This window comes from Mustela lutreola, chromosome 2 (assembly GCF_030435805.1).
Source record: "Mustela lutreola isolate mMusLut2 chromosome 2, mMusLut2.pri, whole genome shotgun sequence".
In the NCBI taxonomy this organism is placed as follows: domain Eukaryota; kingdom Metazoa; phylum Chordata; class Mammalia; order Carnivora; family Mustelidae; genus Mustela; species Mustela lutreola.
This window is the reverse complement of record NC_081291.1, coordinates 43,996,244-44,016,406: the sequence shown is the minus strand read 5'-3', so window position 1 is coordinate 44,016,406 and position 20,163 is coordinate 43,996,244. Positions and strand designations below refer to the sequence as shown.

The 20,163-nt window shown below is 36.8% G+C and overlaps 1 protein-coding gene across 1 annotated transcript in view; it reads right to left on the bottom strand.

The window, feature by feature from the left end:
- Positions 1–265: 265 nt before the first annotated feature.
- LOC131824148 (contactin-6-like) overlaps positions 266–20,163 on the bottom strand; it is a 305,999-nt gene continuing 286,101 nt past the window's right edge. Inside the window, 7 exon segments of the mRNA XM_059161537.1 lie at positions 266–2,075; positions 2,077–2,137; positions 2,977–3,145; positions 3,907–4,019; positions 13,394–13,580; positions 15,243–15,358; positions 15,457–15,691. Of these exon segments, the coding sequence (XP_059017520.1) occupies positions 2,033–2,075; positions 2,077–2,137; positions 2,977–3,145; positions 3,907–4,019; positions 13,394–13,580; positions 15,243–15,358; positions 15,457–15,691 (924 nt within the window). The 3' untranslated portion in view covers positions 266–2,032.

Genomic DNA, 20,163 nt, shown 5'->3' with positions numbered 1-20,163 from the left:
TAAATTGGATTCCAAAAATTTTGGTATGGGATAAATATTAGATACTGAATAATGCATACTTTTAATACTCCTACGATCATGAGTGAAAGCACAACTTCAAACCTATAAGAGTTACTGATAAGAACTGCTTTTGCCTTCAGACTTATACACATGACTATGTATCAAATTTATTTAATCAGTGGAAACAAAAATCTCAAAGTATTTTTAACTCTCAGTATCTGCTTTGAGGAGGATGATACAATCTTGTCTCTCACCAAGTTGAGACCATGTGGGCCTGTATTTCTGGTCAATACAGCTGTGTCGTGGACAGGCAGCTATTCACATGAGTGTGCCAAACAGCATTTGCTATTGCTTATTTATTTTGCTCCATCAAAGCACAGCCATATCTTAGGGCATGGAGGAGAATAAGGCTCATTAATTTGTACTGTATGCTTGACACACTATTCAGGCAGGGAGAAATTCTGAACTATGAAAAGTCATTGTCCATCTGCTGCCGACTACACTGGGTATTTTAAACAGCTCTAAAATACATCAGAAATGAAAAGGACAAAATCCAATTTTGAGGACTGTGTGATTTGAGGGTTGTGAGGATAATTCAAATATTTCAACATAATTAAGAGGTCGCACCATGTGAAGAAGGCAAAACTAGTGTGACTATTTCTCAATCCTAGCTCCCCAGGACATCAAGTCTGATTGGCTGGCAGTGAGGGCAGACTGCCAGGAGGCCAAACTCCTCAAGGCTGTTCGTGAAGGAAACGGATGGCCCCATGGAATGGCATTAGCCTACTCATTAACCTTACCTTCTCTCATACTGCTTTTTCCAGAATGCAGTTCCAAGAAGTAGGACCACTGACTCAAATAGGTTCACCTTAGAGAAGAGTCAACCTGCAAACATCTTTTTAAGTCTTGGACAGTGTAGGATTATTTTCATAGTTGCAGGGAAGATGGAATATATATATATATACCAAAATGTCAAAAACTTGGTTAAATAATTCTGTTACTAGATTTACTTATTGTATGAAAACAAGCCCAGTTGCATTGCTAACAATTTGTAATAATTACCTGAGATTTGGTCAGGAAACATTTTCCATAGGAGAATTCAAAATTGATTTAAAAAATTAAATTTTGCAGTGAGAAGATACCTGTTATATACCAGAGTTGTTAGATTGTTTTAAAGATTTTATTTATCTATTTGACAGACAGAGATCACAAGTAGGCAGAGAGAGAGAGAGAGAGAGAGAGAGGGAGAGAGAGAGAGGGAAGCAGGCTCCCTGCTGAGCAGAGATCCTGATGCGGGGCTTGATTCCAGGACTCTGGGATCATGACCTGAGCCGAAAGCAGAGGCTTTAACCCACTGAGCCACCCAGGCGCCCCTGTTAGATTATTTTAGATGGGTGCTTATTTCCCTTCTTTTCTCTTTCTTTGCCATAAAGCACTTTTTCCTGTCATTATTATTCCTGAACCTCCTAAAACAGTGAGTCAAAAGGAACATCATGTATATACATTTTTTATTGGGTACGAATATTGCCTAGCCTCACCTAACTTAGAGGTAAAAGCACATCATCATCACCATTTGGAATAGCTTACATTTTTAAGAATCCCAACTATAAACAAATAATGACATTTTATTTCCAAGTAGGGTGAACATTTTTAATACTGAAGTAAATTGCTTGGAGCATATAAAAAAATATACATCTTCCCTATGATAACTGCAACCTATTTCATATTCATCATCGTCATCGAGGAGAGTTATTTATATTTCCCATAGAAGTCACTTAAAAGCCACAGCAGTTAAAATTCCAGAGATTATTTGGCACTTTCTGAATGTACGTAATCATGTATGAACTTTAAAATTCAAAAGTTTTTAAAACTGTTTTATTAATGTACCATAGATATTTACAGGTTCTTAATAATATACACTTTTTTCCCCCTTTCCAAACAAGTTTGTATTAATCATGTATTTTGTGATGGGGGCTGGAGAGCTTATTTACAGAATGATTTGCTTTCAAAAAACTCTCAAAGATTTATGGTTTCATTCATCGTGTAAGTGGCTGAATTGTAAAACAGTAAAAAATGATGACAACTGACAGGAAGTAGATGCTAGGTTCTAAGGCTGGAATTCCTCTGGAACTCAAACCTGCAAAACATAAAAATGAAATAAAATATCTTGAGAAAAAAAAATTGCTTGTTAGATTAAGTTTTCATGCATACTATCATTTCTCTTCTAATAACGTGTGTTAGCACACTTGCTGCATTTACATTACATTTAATTTTAGGAAGTGTCACTAGCTCTTGGTTCTAGGATATCTGTTTTAAATGTAAACATGAACAAGAAAAATGCCTAAACTGGCCGAGTCTGACTGGAGAGCAGCTTAGGATTTGCCAATGTGTGGTGGCTGATGATTTCAACCAGCTACAACTTCAGGCAGTTGAGAAAGTGATTCCTCTGAAGCAGAAATAATAAACGATTATTACATGCTAAATCTGACTGATTGGTGTTACTTGCTTAGAACACTGTGTTGAGAGGATTTGCGATTTGTGACTCAGCTTGGTATGCATGTCATGATTGATTATTGATGCCTGCCACAGAAATGGGAATAGGAGTAAATGTACATGTGTTCCATATTTTCTATCCTTACTCCCAGAAGCCTGTGAGTACCCAGAGAAAAACTTTCTGATTTTGGTGCCAATAGAATGAATTCTGCACCAATGACAAACAGTTGTGTGTGTTTTCTTTTGCTTTTTTTTTTTCTTTTTGAGATTCAAATGAAGAAACATAAAACTGTTTATAATATGTAAGCATGTTGCAAATTTGAGGGATTATTTAAAGAAAACTTGACTCATCACCTCTTGTTCACAACTGAAAATGGAAACACAGACCTTTTATTTTTTTTCACCCAACATTCATAGAGCCTAGATTTCATGCTGCAGCTGTCTAGATTCAAAATCTACAACACCGATGGTGATTCAACTTACTTGACATTTTTGGAATTCTAATTTCCTCACTGCTGCTTCCATCCCCACCATCGCTAACTGTTCTTATTTCAATCAAGTAGTCTTCTTCAAATGGAACCAGAAGCTCAGCCGAGGTATTGTTTGTTTCCAAAATATGTGTTTTACTCTGTCTGTTTTGCCGGTACAGAATCTGAATACAATGGTGAATCAAGTTAAATGGACATGTCACTTTTTTAACGTCCAGATTCTCATGGAACACTATGAGACATAGCAGAATAAATACTTTTTGAATGGGAATATCCAGTCTGTGACTTTTCTTTAAATTCAGTCATTAAAAAAAACAAAAAAAGATTTTGTCTTTGGCCAATGCTTCTGAAATGAGAATAGATTTCTTCTCTATTAATTAAATAGCTTGAGGCTATTATCCTTGGAGCTCACTGTGAAGTCACTGGTTAGTTTGGACCCATTTCAAATGTCTGAATATGTATTTGCCAGGAGATGTTGTCTATTACCACTGATAGAAATAATTTGCTCTGGGTCCTTGGCTATACTCTTGGTAGATTCTTCTATTGTTATTAAAAGCTCACATCCTACTGCAGCCTAAGTTCTAGAAATTCTATTTGAATATATTCTTGGATTTCATTCTCATCTCACCTTACTACCCACACACACCATCATATTTTGATGGTGAGGGGAATCACTTGAAGAAAAATTAGTGCATATTATAGTTTAATTCTTATTGTTCCATGACACATTGCTGTCCTCAGAACATAAAAATTTTTAATGAAGAATCTGAAAGCAGCAATGCTAAGTATTTTTCAGTTTTTTTTTTTTTTTTTTTTTAAGATTCCTGTATTTTCAGATGCATAAATTTGTTTCTTATTTGGTTGTAACACCCTTGGTTTCTTAGTAACTTAAATGATATTATTAAAAGAAAAACGAAATACTTACCTTGTAGCCCAATACTTCGGACTCATTTTCCATGGTTTTTACATGCTCCCAATTCAGGCATAATTTAGAGTTTGTCAGCTTCCAGGCAATGTTAGCTGGTGGTTGGCTTGGAGCTTTAAAGAGATAATCAAAGATTCAAATGAATATTAATTAGCTCATGGTTACTGTATGACCCATCAACAAGAAAAGGGAAAATAAGTCCTGGATGATTATCATAGAAGTGGCAAAAATGTTTTCAGTGTCATTTGAAATAGCATATTAATTCTAGTCAGAATAAGCAAATTCATTTAAATTCTGGTCATTTGGGACCATCTTTGTGACAAACTTATAAATTAATAATGGCTTGTTGCATGTCCAGTATTAATTTATTAATCATTGCTGCTGAGTTTGTTTACTTTACCACACATAAACAGATGGAGGGCTCTGTTATCTAGTGTTCCATTTGGTCATCAATCAATGACCATATCACGCAAATTCAGGCTGCAAACCTTTATACATATCAACACAGTAGTGTTAATTCCTAGTAGTCTTTTCCTTTTTATCTTGTATTAGTTAGGACTCTTTGGCTTTAAGTAATACAATCAACTCAAGATAGGATAAGCAAAACAGTAAGAGATTATGAGGCATATAGGAGAATTTCTTAGAACTCTTGGCAAAATGCAGCAGAGCTTTAGGAGGGACAAAATTAAAAATGTCAAAAAGCCAAGTTCTTCTTTCCGCTTCCCATGGTAATGTTTGCTGCACCCTCATCTTGCCGTAGACCGCTTGTTATTCTCAGTGAATGCGGCAAAAATCATGACTTTCTCTGTATCTGACATTTGAAACCTACTCTGTTCAGAGATAGTCCAGGCTAGAAGTCCCAGGAGAAAGATGAAGATTGACTTAATTTGGCCATGTTTATCTTAGTCTAGTCAGTTGTAGCCGGATAGTGAGAAGAATGCATGTCATTTAATACAGAGCTGTTGGAACCCAGAAAAGAGAAAACCGTCACAAACTCAGTGATCATACCAAAAGGCATTTATTTTAAGTCCAAAATGCAGTTTTTAGTTCCCTGAAATTAAGTTTGTCTCACAGAAATATGGTAAGTAAAAGGGAAGAAGACTTTAGAGTCAGTCTTTGAAGGTAATGGACCTAGTGCAGCTGGAGATTTCTACATACAAGAAAACTAGAGTCCAGGCTGGGAGGCCACTTATCCAAAAGCAAGCAGTTAAAGGGTGACTGAGTCACAACAGAATCCCGGTCTCTTAATTTCCAAGTTGGTGTTCCTCTGTGACAACATGCTGCTTCCCAAAGTTTGAGTCCACATGATTATTTTTGAGATTTAGGAAACTGGAGAGATTAAAAATAATTCAGCTGGAAAGCAGAGGCAAAGATAAAACTACCCAGCAAGATGTTTTTGGCATCTTATTTGAATTTGTGAGGCTGAATGAGCACAATATTTAACTCATTATAACACTGATGGAAATGGAAATGATTTCTTTTAGAGCTTTGGCTCAACTGCTATTTATTCTCTTATATGTCACTGGAAAAGTCTAAGGATGTCTTACATTGCATTATCATATATTCCCTGTTATCCCAAACCTACAAGGACATTATTCTGGTTCACCTAGTTACTTACACCTCAATGGGGACACCGTCAAGAGATAAATGTTTCCCCCTCTGCTCCCAGTGGGGCTCAGTTCATATTTTGTAATGGATTTGTCACGTTGAATTATAGCACAGTGCTTGGCATATAGGAGACATATAATTCATACATGTGGAATAAATGATTATAAAAGATGGCTAAGGAAAAACCACTCAGAGTCCTGAGTGATTTTCTCAGACTATATGACTATGTGCTGTGCCATGTGCAGGCACATAGGTGACACAATTGTGGCCAATCTATTCATCATGCTTTCCTATAATCAAGGTCAATTGCCATGGCCAAACCTACAGCAATTCATATGATTTATAAGATAAACAAGCCAATTAGATTAAACATGCCCTAGGACATTTTTGGTCAATATAAGCCCAATCTTAAAGGCCTAAGAGTTTTGCACTTAGTAAGCACTCAGTGCATGTTCGTCAATATATTTATTTCTGAAAGACTAGATGTCAACCATTGTTTTGTAACTATTCCCCCTGAACTATCCCAGAGTGCCTTCTATAATCTTTTTCTCTGTTATAAAAGAGATAATATAAAAATTCTCACAAGACATCATAGATCTAGCATGCTCTTGTGACACATTTCTTTTACCTTTGTTCTTTAAAATGAAGCACTAACATTAACACCATCATAGAATCAATGCAGAGAAAATATAAATTTACTCCTTTGATGTCACTGGCAGTGATGGACTCTGAAGTTTTCATCTATGTCTGTGTCTATTTTGTTTGCTTATTTAGAGTAAAAGCACTGTTTTCAACACTATGAATCCACTGGGGAAGCTCCAGGCTGGGAGATAGAACTGGCCTCTATCAACCATGGGGACAAGGAGTTTATGACTATGGCCATGACATCAAAATGTTTATATTTGTTTCTTCATCTACCAAAGCATACATAAAATATTCTATGGACATAAAACGAGAGGAGTTTTTTCAGGAATGAGTTCTTGGTGTGAATGGCCAATGGCACAGATCACTTAGAATGCTTTTCTCTCTTGCTATCTAGGAGGTGGGAAGTACTGGCCTTCAAAGTCAGAGAGAGGTGAATTTGCATCTAGTCTCTTCCAAGAGGCCTGGCTTTTCTATCTTTGGAATGAGATAAAAATCTCCTAATTTCCAAGATTTTTAGCTTAAATATACTAAAATGTGAAATGTTCTTCACTTGGTTAGTGGTACAAGTTAAAAAACACAGTAACTGCTAATTCTCCTTCCTTAGAGTAACAATTCTCCACTCCGGTCTTATGACATGATCAATTTTTCAATTGTGTTCAAAGCAGATGGTTAGTAATAATACAATTCCAAAGTCTGCAAATGATCTGCTTCTTAACTCTAACTAGGGTACATAAGATTTGCCCTTAATCATATTGTTCTTCTCAGGTTCTTTATATGCTTTTTGAAAGACAGATAAACTGGTAGAGTTTTAGCTAATTATCTGAGAAATCATCATAGTCTATCATCTTCCATATCTTTGTCCATGAGGATGATTCCAATGCCAATGCTTTTTGTCCAGTATTTAAATAAAAAGTTTTTGAAAGCTGCTTTAGAAAGTTGCTTAATATGAACAATATTAACCAATCTGGTTTCAAGAGCTTAATGTACTTGATTAAACTGGATTTCAAATACCTATTATGACATTGAGATTTCTATCACCTTGAAAATCTAAAACACTGTCACATGGATAACATCAAACACAGGCCATGGATGTTTGCATCACATTGGCCAATGGTAAACTCAACAAATAAGCATTTTTCTAATTTAAAAAATCTTTCTGGGCAATTTTCAAAGACTAAATAATTTTCTATTAATCAAATGACAGAGCAACATTAGACTAGCCCTCTACAGCTCTAATGGTTTCCCTGTGATCAATTTTTCTGTAGATGGCATTTATATTCAACTGTAGTTCACACTGTGAACTCAATTCAAAAACAACTTCTTATGTTACACTTCTAAGTAACAGCATGGGGTTGACATTTGGGCAAGAGAGAAAGAACATAAGTGCAAGATGAAATAAAAGCTTAATGCTTCCTTTATGTCTAAATATGGATTGATTGCAAATTTACAGCAAGAAAAATCCAGTACAGAGTATTAGTCCGTCAATGACAGGGACCAAATTGAGCCAAAATTTGCAAACACTTTGTGTTGCTGGGTCTGAATATTTCTTTCTATATAAGCAGTGTTGTTGCTGTGGATTTTCTTTTCTTTTCTTCTTGGAATTGATGTAAATATTTTTATCCCTTTGATTGTATATCTAAATTCTGTTTAAGTGATATCCCTGTGGATCACAATATATTTGCAATGCTTCTCAGTTGTCTTTTGGAAATATATTGTTTTCACTAAGCTATGATACTGTTACATCACTGATAACTACTTAAAAACAACAACAACAACAACAACAACAAAGCCAACATCAGCGCTAGTAACAATAGTAACAAAGATTTCAGAAGTTTGCATATGCTGTTCTTTCTGTTTGGAGATCCCTTTGTCCACTAGCTCCTTTCATGTTTTATATCATATCAAAATATATGCCCTTCATCACATAGGTCCTCTTTTTTTATGTAGATCTCAGCCTCTTATTTTCTTTGCACCATTTTCCATAATCTATGATGAAATTTTTTTGTTTTGCTTTGTTTTGTTTTCTTTTAGGTTGCCTCTCCACTAAAGGAGAAATTGCCTAAAGGCAGAGATCTCGGCTGTTTTAATCTCCATCAGGCACTAACCTATGCATAGCTCATGGGAGGCACTATTTTCTTGGGTGATTGACTGAATCATCATATTTCAAAAAAAAAAAGAAGGCTCTGTTTTCTGTTAAGCTTACCCAATCAGAATAGGCAGAGATTTTGGTAAATGTGAACTTTCTTTCTGAGAATTTACAATGGATGATCAAGTATCAGACTGAAAATCTAGACATGACAGTATGAATGTGTGATGGATGCAGAATTTCTTGCTGTCACCACTATTTTGAGGTAATCTTGATGTCATCTCAAGGACATGGAAAATCAAAGTTAGATCCAGGGATAGTATTTGGAATCAGAGCTATCTTCAATGTTTCATTAAAGCCATTCCTCATCTTCACTTTGGCTGTCCTTTCATGACCCTTGAAGAAAATTTCTACAATGATTTATCAAGAGAAAGAAAGCAAAAACTGCTTTCCAGCTTTAAGAAATGCAGAGAGTGAAATCACTACAGAAGAAGTATAATAATACATGTTACCATGCCCTAAGCTCTCGCTGTAAGGCAGCCTCTGGGGCACCTTGGTGTTCATAATACCTTTAGTTCTCAGAGCAAACTCCAGAGGAAAGTACCATCATCTCTGTTTTTCAGATGATAAAATGGGTTCTGAGTTATGGGGGAATTAGATCTGCTGTACAGGTAGTACATGGCTGAGCTGAGACTCACAGCCAACCTTCTTCCACTCAGGAGTCCTTGTCTCCTTCCAACATTATCTCACGATGGGCCAGAGTCATGGAACATCCAGAAAAATGCAAATACATGAAGCAGGAGAATATGGGAAATTTACAGATCGGGAGGAAAGATAAGTGACTGTTGACAGGTATAGCAGCAGCATGACACACAGAGAGTACATGCAGTGAGACGGGGCATGTTAAACCATAGTCACTAAGTCTGGGGCTGCCAGGGCTGGAAGAGGAGAGAAAGAGAGTTTCGAGAGACGGTGAAAGATTCTCTTAGCTTTTGTTCTGTGGCGTAGAGGGGACAATGAAATTTTGGAAGAAGAATAGGCAGTGATTCCATTTTAGGAGGAAAAATCTAAAGACCATTTGAGGTTTGGACTGAAGATTTGAGATCTGGAGAGAGAGGGACTATTTAGATGGTTAGAGATGAAGATTACAAACTAACACAGTGTTTATGGGATGAAGAGATTCAGAGGATCCATGTTCATAGTGTCTGGGTCTGACAGATGCCCTAAGAACTTCTCTAAGCATTTGTTTTCTTATATTTAGGAATTAAAATACGAAATTCCTTGATTTGTTGTTAAGAATTAAGTGAGATAATGTATGTGGAAAACTAACACAGGGCTCAGGATATAGACATGCTCAGTATTTTGTAACTGTGATCAACAGAATAAACATTTCCATATACTAATCCCCGGAATTTGTGGGATTAGTATTTTTAAGCATCCCTCTCTTTTCTTGATTAAATCGAAGAAATAAAAATCCTTGTAATTCCTCATTTTTTTTTTTTTTAAAGTATGGGAAAGGGGACTGTGTAGATGCAATTAAATTAAGGCCCTTTAGATGGGTGAACAAGAGAGAGGCAGGAGGGCCAGAGTCAGAGGAGATATGATAACAAAAGCAGAGGATCAGAGTCACAGGCAGGTTTGAAGACACAAAGCTGCTGGCCTTGAAAACAGAGGAAGGGGTCACAGCTAAGGTATGTAGGTGGTCTCTAGCTTCTACAAACCACAAGGAAACAAATTTTGGGGCGACACTCTGAAAAGACCACAGGCTATGTCAACACTCTGATTTCCAACCACTGAAACTCATTTCTGACTTCTGACCTCTAGAAAGGTATGATAATAAATTTATATTGCTTTAAACCCCTAAATCATGGAAATCTGAACAGCAACAATAGGAATCTAAAACAGTTTGTATCCCATTTTCACAATGTCAGTTACATAGAATGATACAGAACGACATTAGAGGTTTAATGTATACTCAAACACGATGAGATGGAGACGTGCAGAACTTCTTATTCTCAAGTCCTTGTTGGCTATTTTGATCATTACACTGAAGCATACAGACTGGTGAAAGCCAAATTCAAGAAATATTGAAACAAAATTGCTATCAAGAAATTGGGAATTATAAGGGTTTTTATTTGTTTGACTTAATCAAGAAAAAAGACGAATGCTTAAAAATACTAAACTTCATTTAAAATTTTCTGAATCTCATCTCACTTTTTTCTCTCAGCAGATATATTCTAAAATTACATCTTGGGGAGATTAATCCTCCTTAATCAAACTGTTTTCAAAGGATATGTTCCACACTCTTTGATGAAGATGATCATGTGTTAACACTCAAACAAACCACCAATAACATTCTTGGCATATAATCCACAGTTCAGTTAAACCCACTTGAAGTATCAAGGACTGAAAATAGGTCAACTGAACAAACTTGAGATCACCACGTCAAAAATGAATTTTTGGGCGCCTGGGTGGCTCAGTGGGTTAAGCCGCTGCCTTCGGCTCAGGTCATGATCTCGGGGTCCTGGGATCGAGTCCCGCATTGGGCTCTCTGCTCAGCAGGGAGCCTGCTTCCTCCTCTCTCTCTCACTCTGCCTGCCTCTCTGCCTACTTGTGATCTCTCTCTGTCAAATAAATAAATAAAATCTTTTAAAAAAAATGAATTTTCTACTTAAACATGTAGGATAGGTTAGCATAAACTAATACATGGCTGATTTAAGTTGTATGAACAATCAAACTAGCAAATTCTAGTTACAGAAAAGCATTATTTTTTTAAGTTTTTAAAGATACATACAATGCTTTTAAAGTAGTTAATTGGTCAGGTCTCAGTCCACCTTCAACTGGTCAACAGGAATACATGTAATCTTAAGCCGACTTAAGACTGCTTCAACAACTGCATTATCATGTCTATTTATCATGATACAAATCCGTGAGGTTTTTAAAAATACTATCTTTACACATTTCTAATCACCCTTGATTTTGCCCAAGATAGAAACTGAATGACACACAAGATGTTCTGTGAGTTTGGCATCTCTCAATCAGCTAGAAGGAAGTGCCTGGACAATCTTAAAACTACTGAATGACTGGAAATTTCCATCCAGATTTGCAAATGAGCTGGAAGAGGCCAGACTCCAGAAGGACTCCAGAAGCAAATCATCCATATCAGCATATGGCAATGGCGTCACTGATTTGGTCAGCATGGGATAAAACAGGAAGAGGAATAGAACTATATTTCTAGCTAGTCAGTTCTTGAGGATTGTTCATGACCTAATTTCTCCCCATCTGGGTGGATTGGAAAAGAGCTGGGTTAAGAGCTGTTGGTTGCACATACTCTACCCTTGAAATGGACTGATCCCAGAGGGTTTTTGTTCATCTGTTTGGTTCTTTCTTAGCAAGAAACTGTATTTTCCAAGGTGCTCCTATAATCAGTACCTCTTTTTTGCCTCATCAATGATCTGGGGAGAGTGAGGGCAGAGAGAATTTTTACTTAGCAGATAGGAAAATTAAAGAAGAAAAAGTGCAATGTCTTATCCTGTTTTAGGTCATGAGTCAGTGAAGTATCCAGAATTAGAACACAAGTCTTTGGCTGCTGGCCTGGTGATGTGGACAAAAGTGGATTGTGTATTCTATAATCAAAGATTTAAGAACTGAGATGATTTCTAATTTCTTTTTGGATTGGACAGTATAATGTACACAGGGAAAAAGTTTATATCACTTGATTTACAAATTATGCTCCACCTCCTATTCTTTTTCAATACATAAGAGAGAAAAGAATACTGCATTTAAAAGCAAGATATAGGGGCGCCTGGGTGGCTCAGTGGGTTAAGCCGCTGCCTTCGGCTCAGGTCATGATCTCAGAGTCCTGGGATCGAGTCCCGCATCGGGCTCTCTGCTCAGCAGGGAGCCTGCTTCCCTCTCTCTCTCTCTGCCAGCCTCTCTACCTACCTGTGATCTCTCTCTGTCAAATAAAATAAAATAAATCTTTAAAAAAAAAAATAAATAAAAGCAAGATATACTATTCCTGTGTGACCATTTAGTCTTCCTCAAAATTCAGCAACTATATTTGAATCCTCTTTTTTATCATGGTTCAGAGACCAAAGAATGTGTTTTTAAAAGCCTATGAACATGGGGCACCTGGGGGGCTCAGTGTGTTAAAGCCTCTGCCTTCGGCTCAGGTCATGACCCCAGGGTCCTGGGATCAAGCCCTGCATTGGGCTCTCTGCTCAGCAGGGAGCCTGTTCCCCCTCTCTCTCTGCCTGCTTCTCTGCTTACTTGTCATCTCTGTCTGTTGAATAAATAAATAAAATCTTAAAAAAAAATTTCTCTTCTTTAAAAGCCTGTGAACACAATAATTTATGTTCATCTACAAGATATAAGAAATATACAAATATATAATCATAAATATACACATGGCAGCTATTACTACATCATGTTTGATCACTGTGCTTCATATTATAGAATACTTGTCTGATGCCAGACTCACTCATAGCACAAACACAGCAACAATCCACTATTCATCCTTTATTCAGTAGGCTTTGCCTATGTAAAAGACAGCTGGCTGATTATTAAGGGAGTTAAAGAGAAGCAGAATAGTTAATTCTTAAATGTGAGGGACTTCGAAGTACACTACAGTAATAAGCTACCCTATAAAGAAAGATCTAGACATCTGGCAGTGCTAGGATCACCTCAGAGTACAGTCTAATACTTAGCATGTTCTAAAGGATGTTTTAGATACTTTATATCTTTCATTCTTGAAGAGAGACCTGTGAGAAAATAGGTACGATTTTTCTCTCATTTTCCAGGTGAGGATATCAAGACACTGAAAGTTTAAATAACCACCCAACAATCCAAGGATGAGAGGTCAGGTTTTGAACTCAGGTTGGGGGAGGGCATCAGAACCCATGCTTTTAAACATTACACTCTTCTATCTTTAATCTATATATGCAGAATATTTTCTCTTTCAGAATTTCAAAAACATCAAAATGGTTTCTTTTAATTGTTACCAGAAAGTTTCAACAATTGGCAGTATTTAAAAGACAAACTAGCCAAACACTAAGATGATGAGGTGGGAGGAATGAAATGGAGATTGAGCAAATATGTTTCTATTTATAGATGAGTATTGGTCCTTGTTGTGGGATGAATACTTACGAGACTTTTTGGTAGTAACATTGACTGGGGGGCTTGAGGGCCCTGTTCCAGCAGTGTTATAAGCTCTCACAGAAGCAAAGTAGATGGTATTGGCTTTTAGCCCTGTGATGTTTTTGGTTGTGACATTCCCATTGACTCTAATTTTCCCAATTATGGATTCTTTGGAGTCATCTGTCCAGTATAACACCTGATCATTAGAAACAAAAAACAAATAATTCATTATTTCTCAGCAACTATTAACCAAGATAGGTTATGGGAAGAAACAGGAACATAAATAGAAGAATATTTTCTAACTATATGCTTATAAAAACAACAGCAAAATAACCAAAGTTCTAATTTAAAAATACAAATTCACAATAGAAATTAGAAAATCTAGAGTTTTTTTTTTTTTTAGAAAACCAACATAAAGTGGGGCACCTGGGTGGCTCAGTCAGTTAAGTGCCAGACATTTTATTTTGGCTTGGGTCATGAACTTGGGGTCATGAGACCAAACCCTACATTGGGCTTTGTGCTCAGTGCTTGGGATTTTCTCTGTCCCTCTCCCTTTGCCCCTCCCCCTGCAAATAAAATGAATAAATAAAATCTTTAAAGAAAAAAAGGAGTACCAAAAGAAAGTATTTCATGAGCTATCTAAAGGTTATCAGCTTTAACAAAAGGTATATAATAACTTGGACTAAAAGAAGATTCATACCTTCAATGAAGGACTTTAGTTATGATGTTTTACCCTTGACATTTCCTCTAGAGTTGTTTAAATGACAGGTTAATTAATAATTCAACTTATATCAAGCTCTTTCTATACATTAGTACTGACTTAGGCACATAGAAAAAGACAAAAGAGAATAAAGCTTGCTAGACAGGATTCCCTTACAATCTAGTTAAGAGGTTAGAATATGTAGGTGAACAAAAAGCAGAGGATGCATTCCAAAGACGTGATACTGGGGGAAAAAATGCTCAGGGAACATGAGGAATGACAACATCAGGGAGTGATTAGAGAAGGGTTCAAAGAAAAGAGGAGACTAGAGATGAGGTTCCAGAAATAAATAGGATTCAAATAAGAGGTAAGGCATTTCAGGATTACAGTAGGAAGAGAGACTTATCATATGAACAGAACTTTCTTTTTTTTTTTTTTTTTCCTTTCCCCTTCCTCCCTCTCTTCCATTCTTTCTGCCTTCTTTACTTCCTTTTTCTTTTACTTTCTTTTTGGATGAGAAGTTGCATTAAAAACAATAACAACAACAAAAAATGTACAAAGTAAAATTTAAAAAGTTTAGAATTGTACATTTATTTTAACTCCAAAAGAAAATAAATGTATTATCCATTTGGGGAGCCACTGGATTTGCAAGTTAAAGAGTAATAAGTAATTGATAAGTCTCATCGCTTGACTGTGAGAGTTAAGGCCCATAAATGTGATTTACTGTATGCTATACAGACTAAAAAAGACAGAGTAAGGAGAATCTGGGGTTTTTTTCTTATCACTTAACTGCCCTTTCCAAGATGACTGTATCTATTCAAGTCATGCTCCAATTCAAAGACAGCTTTCCCAGTAAAATTCTCCTATGGCTTAAGATCATTGAGGATTAGACATTTATTATTCCCCAAGAAACAAATATGATGGTGATTTGAATAAATAAATAAGATAACTACTCGGTTACCTTAAAAATGGCTACCATTTGCTAATTTGCTTGCCTGAGATCATCTAGAAAGATCCCCGCTGCTCACTCCCCTTGATAGCTATAGACATACAATGTTATATGCTAAGAACTAGGTTGGTAGTATAGGCTGCTTAACAAGAACTGCTCTGTGGTTAGCTGGCATATTTACAAGGAAAAGTGAAATTAATGTGGACTACCTCATAGCCCAACACTCTTCCAGTGTTTCTATTCCAGGCAATAGCATTCCATGACACCTCCATTTCCGAAGCAGAAAAACTCTGGACAGAAGTTCCCCTTGGGGCCAGTTGAGGTTCTATCATTTAAAAAAAGACAAAATCATCTTCATGGAAATCAATGCAAAATATGCATACATGCCCAAGTATGACCATTCCATGGCTAACCACAACTTACCATCTTCCCCAGAGTAGACAATGGACACAGTACTCAGAGATCCTTCTCCTTCATTATTATATACACCCACTTTGACTTCAAAGGGAGAGAGGGGGGTGATGCTTTCATTTCTATAAACAAACCTTGATGATTCTACAGACGGTACTCTTTCCTTGGTCCAGGCTGTTGAGCCAACGGGCCGCAACATGATGATGTACCCAAATTCCTCTCCATTCTGTAGTTCTTCTGGAATTGACTTGGGCAGAAGTGATCAATTACTGAGTATTTACAAAAATATTTTATAGAGCTATTATAATTTTTATTGATTATTTGGCATTTCTTTCAATAGACAAACACGGATATTAACCCTGTTTAATGAAACATTGAAAAAACAATAATACTTTTATTTGGACTGACAATTAGGAAAATGATCCCAATTAAAGATATTCAGATAAATAAATGAAAAATTTAAATGGAAATGTAAAACAGGTTTTACATGCTAGTATCTCCATGATTATTCATTAAGTTGCAATAATAAAATGTAATAAAGGTGGTTTAGAAGATTGCAATATTTTATAAGTTAAAACATAATTTGGATATGAATTTTTAACTCAGCACAAAATTAACTTATTAACTATCTCAAGGCTAGCTATGTTTTCTTTTCATGAAATTTTCAACAAATTCTTATAAGACATAGATAATATAACTGTTATATAATAATATTTGCTTTAAGAAATATAGACTATTTCTCAAACACGAAAGGATAAAAGACCTCTCAGTAATTTTTAATACACATCTTTTAGTAGTAATATCAGTGTGCACTTTTCCTAACATTTTTTAAAAAACAAAACAAAAACTTTGTTTATTCCCACAGAGACCAAATTCTGTAAGTTTCATTTAAAACCTAACTTATTATTTTTAAAATTACAAAACAAAAATCGATATAAGGTCCTCAGAACTCTACAGATATAACATATTATAAATAATCACATAAAATAAATACATACAAAAATGAATTTCTGCTTGAATTTAGACAAATATTCCACCTGTTTACAAGAAAGTTGTATTCAAAAAACTAAAAATTTAGGTTTTCTTAAAGAGAAATATCTTTCTTTTCTTTCCTTTTTAAAAAATTTTGATAGACTAATAAAGGCATACCTGATAGGACATTAATGCTTGTGTCCCACCTACCTACAGCTCCTTTTCTGAGGTCTTCCTTTACCCATACATATCCATTCATTGTACCAAATTATCCTGAGACTTGGACCACATCTGCTTACCCAGCAATGGGCACCAGAATCAATGGTCCTATCTTAATCACTGTCTGTATGGTGTCCTGGTGCCAAATCTTCATGTTCTAGAGTGGCTGACAGACCCCATCAATTCCTCTCCCCTACAGAGTTTGAATATGAAACACAGGTGGGGGCAATCCTACATAAACTTAGAGTAGGCAGTAAAGAGAAAACGTACAGTGAATACGGGAGGGACAATGAGGCAGCAAAAGCCAAGAGAAAATGGAAGCCATAACTCACGTAAAGAGACAGAATGGAGCTGTTAGTGAAGTAGGAAGTCATAAGAAAAGGAAACAGGTAGAACTAGGTGCAAGCATGAGGGACTACTGGAGCAGGAGCTGGATGACCAGAGCGGCTGGCAGCAAACTAGAGCCACCGTGCTCTAGACAATGATGAACGATGTTCCAGTTCTTCATTTGACCTGCCTGCCTGGTTATTGAGACTTCTTTTCATCCTCATTACCTCCCACATAGCTTTAAAATAAATCCCCATTAACTGAGATGACCTGAGCGGGTCTCTGTTTCTGGCCATGTGGAACAGTCCAACAAATACAGAAAGTGAAAAGAGGAAGAAAAATATAGGTCCTGAAATCTGGGGAAAGAGGATGTTCCCTTGTATTAGCACTTTCACGGGAAGATCAGAGTTAAAACTGTTAATTTTTAGTGGAATCGAAGAGATTTATGAGAACTTAAGCTACTTGCTAGAGCATTTGATCTGTTTTTGATGCTTCTCTGCTCCCAGATTAAATCAAGATGTTTGGCTCATCTGAGAAAGTTGAAGGACTTTAGTTTTTGATAGTCAAGTAAAACTAGCGTTTCTCACAATGTTCCCTCATGAAAGACCCGAATCCGACATACACAGTTTAGAAAGGGAAGAGGGGAAGAAACTCACTTAGGGTCTTCATTTTTTCTTCCCATATGCGCAGAGGGGAAGATGATGGAAAATATATATATAGCTGTTTAAGATGGTCAGGATGAAAGTCTCCCTCTTTAAGCAAAGAAAGTGTTTAGTAGAAAAAAGAAATTCAGAAATTCTTCTGGTAGTAAAATCTATTAAGTTGGTAAAGATTAAGAACCGAATCTTTGGTTTAGACCAAGGGCAGCAAACCATGACCTAAGAGCCAAATCTTGTCTGCAGCCTAGATTTGGAAATAACATAGTCACAACTGTCCCTTTATCTACAGTATGTGGGTGCTTTAGATGACAATGGCAAGGCTGGATGTTCTGAAAGAACATGTGGCCCAGAAGCCTGAATACTTTCCCTGACAGACACTTTACAAAATACATATATATTAACTCCCACTATAGGTGTTTATCTCTTCCTCCACAGTATTTTATCCTATTATTCCTAACCTTATCATCATATTTTATACGACATAGTCACCACAAGTATCTCAAACTTGAGAGGACCTGGGAATATAAATTATGATAAGATGTGAATAAAGATATCCTTAAAAAGGAATTGGCATTTACTACATTCGGAAACAAACCAAATCAAACAAACAAACACAAAATATGCATTACTTTGGCACTGGAGAAAACACAAGGAGGATATTTATTTCAGGCAGATTATACCATGGTGTATTTACATGAGCAGTAACCTGGGATGCCCCGTGAAGTTGTCACCTATAAAGCGTAATGGTAGATTCTCACTGAATTTAAAATGGGCATTAGTTGTGCATTAGTTTTGAAAGCCCGTCAGGTACGATCTTATCTACAACAGGGGTGACTCGGTCCTGGAATGGTCTCTCCACACCCGGTTTCTTTTTCAAAACCTAGTTCTGAGAAGCTAGGGTGGTACCGTCCCTGACCTTCTTCCAAGCTGGATTAAGACTATCTTGTCCTCTTGGCCTCTGAACATGCAGACCTTTCTATAAAATGTATTTTTGGACCCCCACTGCTTGGAACAGAGTAGCTCCTCTTCCGTGAACTGAAAGAGTTCCTGAATGCCTTCTGGTGGCTTGAACTAATGTATGCGTCGCCTTCTAAATATATATAACCTATTCCTTAAAAAAAAGTTTGGGCATCAGAAGGATTTGGCTCAGTAGCTGCATGTATGTGATGCCAAATGTAAGCGATACATGGGAAATTGCATCCATTAATGTAATTTCTGCAAGTATCTATCTATGTATCTGATACTCCAAGAAAAAACACACAGAGCAAATGACTTGGATTAAATTTTTTTTTTTTTTAAACAGACTAACAAATGTTTTCTGTAGAAGGCGAGATAGTAACTATTTTAAACAACGGAGAGACATATGGTCTCTTGCAACAGCATGAAAGCAGCAGCACTGTACACCTGAGAAGATGGGTGTGGCCGTAGGAGAATCTGTGTATGAAAACAGGGAGCAGGCCGGGTTTGGCCCACGGGTAATAGTTTGATGAAACCTGCTTTAAAAAAAGGACATTATGAATCATGGAAATATACATATTACATATATGTACACGTATGTGTGTGTGTGTGTATATATATGTATATATATATATATAACTCACATCCTCTCTTTAAGAATAGTAGACACAGGATTTCCCATTCCTCTCACATACTGAACATGCAAAAACAATTATTTACTAACCTTTAGTAATTTCTGACCTTAGAGGAGAAAAAATAGTGCATGATATCAAGCAAAATTCCCTACATACTATGATGAAATGCTTACTTGGCCTTTGAAATAAATAAACTAATAACCTACTTACCATTATACTAAAGAAAACCTCTTGTAGGCTTATGTGGGAGTCATTGGTTTTGTGGGAAATGTGTTTGGAGGACAGGAATAATTTGATTAACCTACTGCCTAAGGCAGATCTATAGGGACTCGTCCACCCTAAACCATGACATCATGTAGGGATAAGTGAAATTCAAATTTAGGACAAAGTAAAAGAGTATGGAGTGAGAGCCCTGTGTTCAAATGCTCCACTGCCCATCACCCAAATCTTTTTTTAAGATTTATTTATTTTAGAGAGCAGAGAGTGGGAACAGGGACAGAGAGGGGGAGGGAGAGGAAGAGGGAATCTCAAGCAAGCTCACGCTGAGCATGGAATCCTATTGGGGGGGTGGATGGGCTTGATCCCACAACCCTGAGATTATGACCTGAGCTGAAATCAAGAGGTGGATGCTTAATGGACTAAGTCACCAAGCAGCACCCCCGCAATGTCACAGTTCTAAACCTGAAAGTGACATTACCCACCTCCTAGCATTGCTGTGAGGACTAAGTGACATGAAATGCCCAGCACAGCTCAGAAACTCTGTAAGTACTCCGTGAGTGTAGTCTCCTCTGCCGCAGGCCTCTGAGAGTTTTTCTCTCTCAGTACCACCCACCCATCCAACAGGTACTCCCATGGCCATGCCACATTCCAGGCACTGTGCTGGGCTTGGAATGTCTATGTGAAACTAGATATCCAGAAGAAAGGACGACTTTTAGAGTAGCTACGCCTGG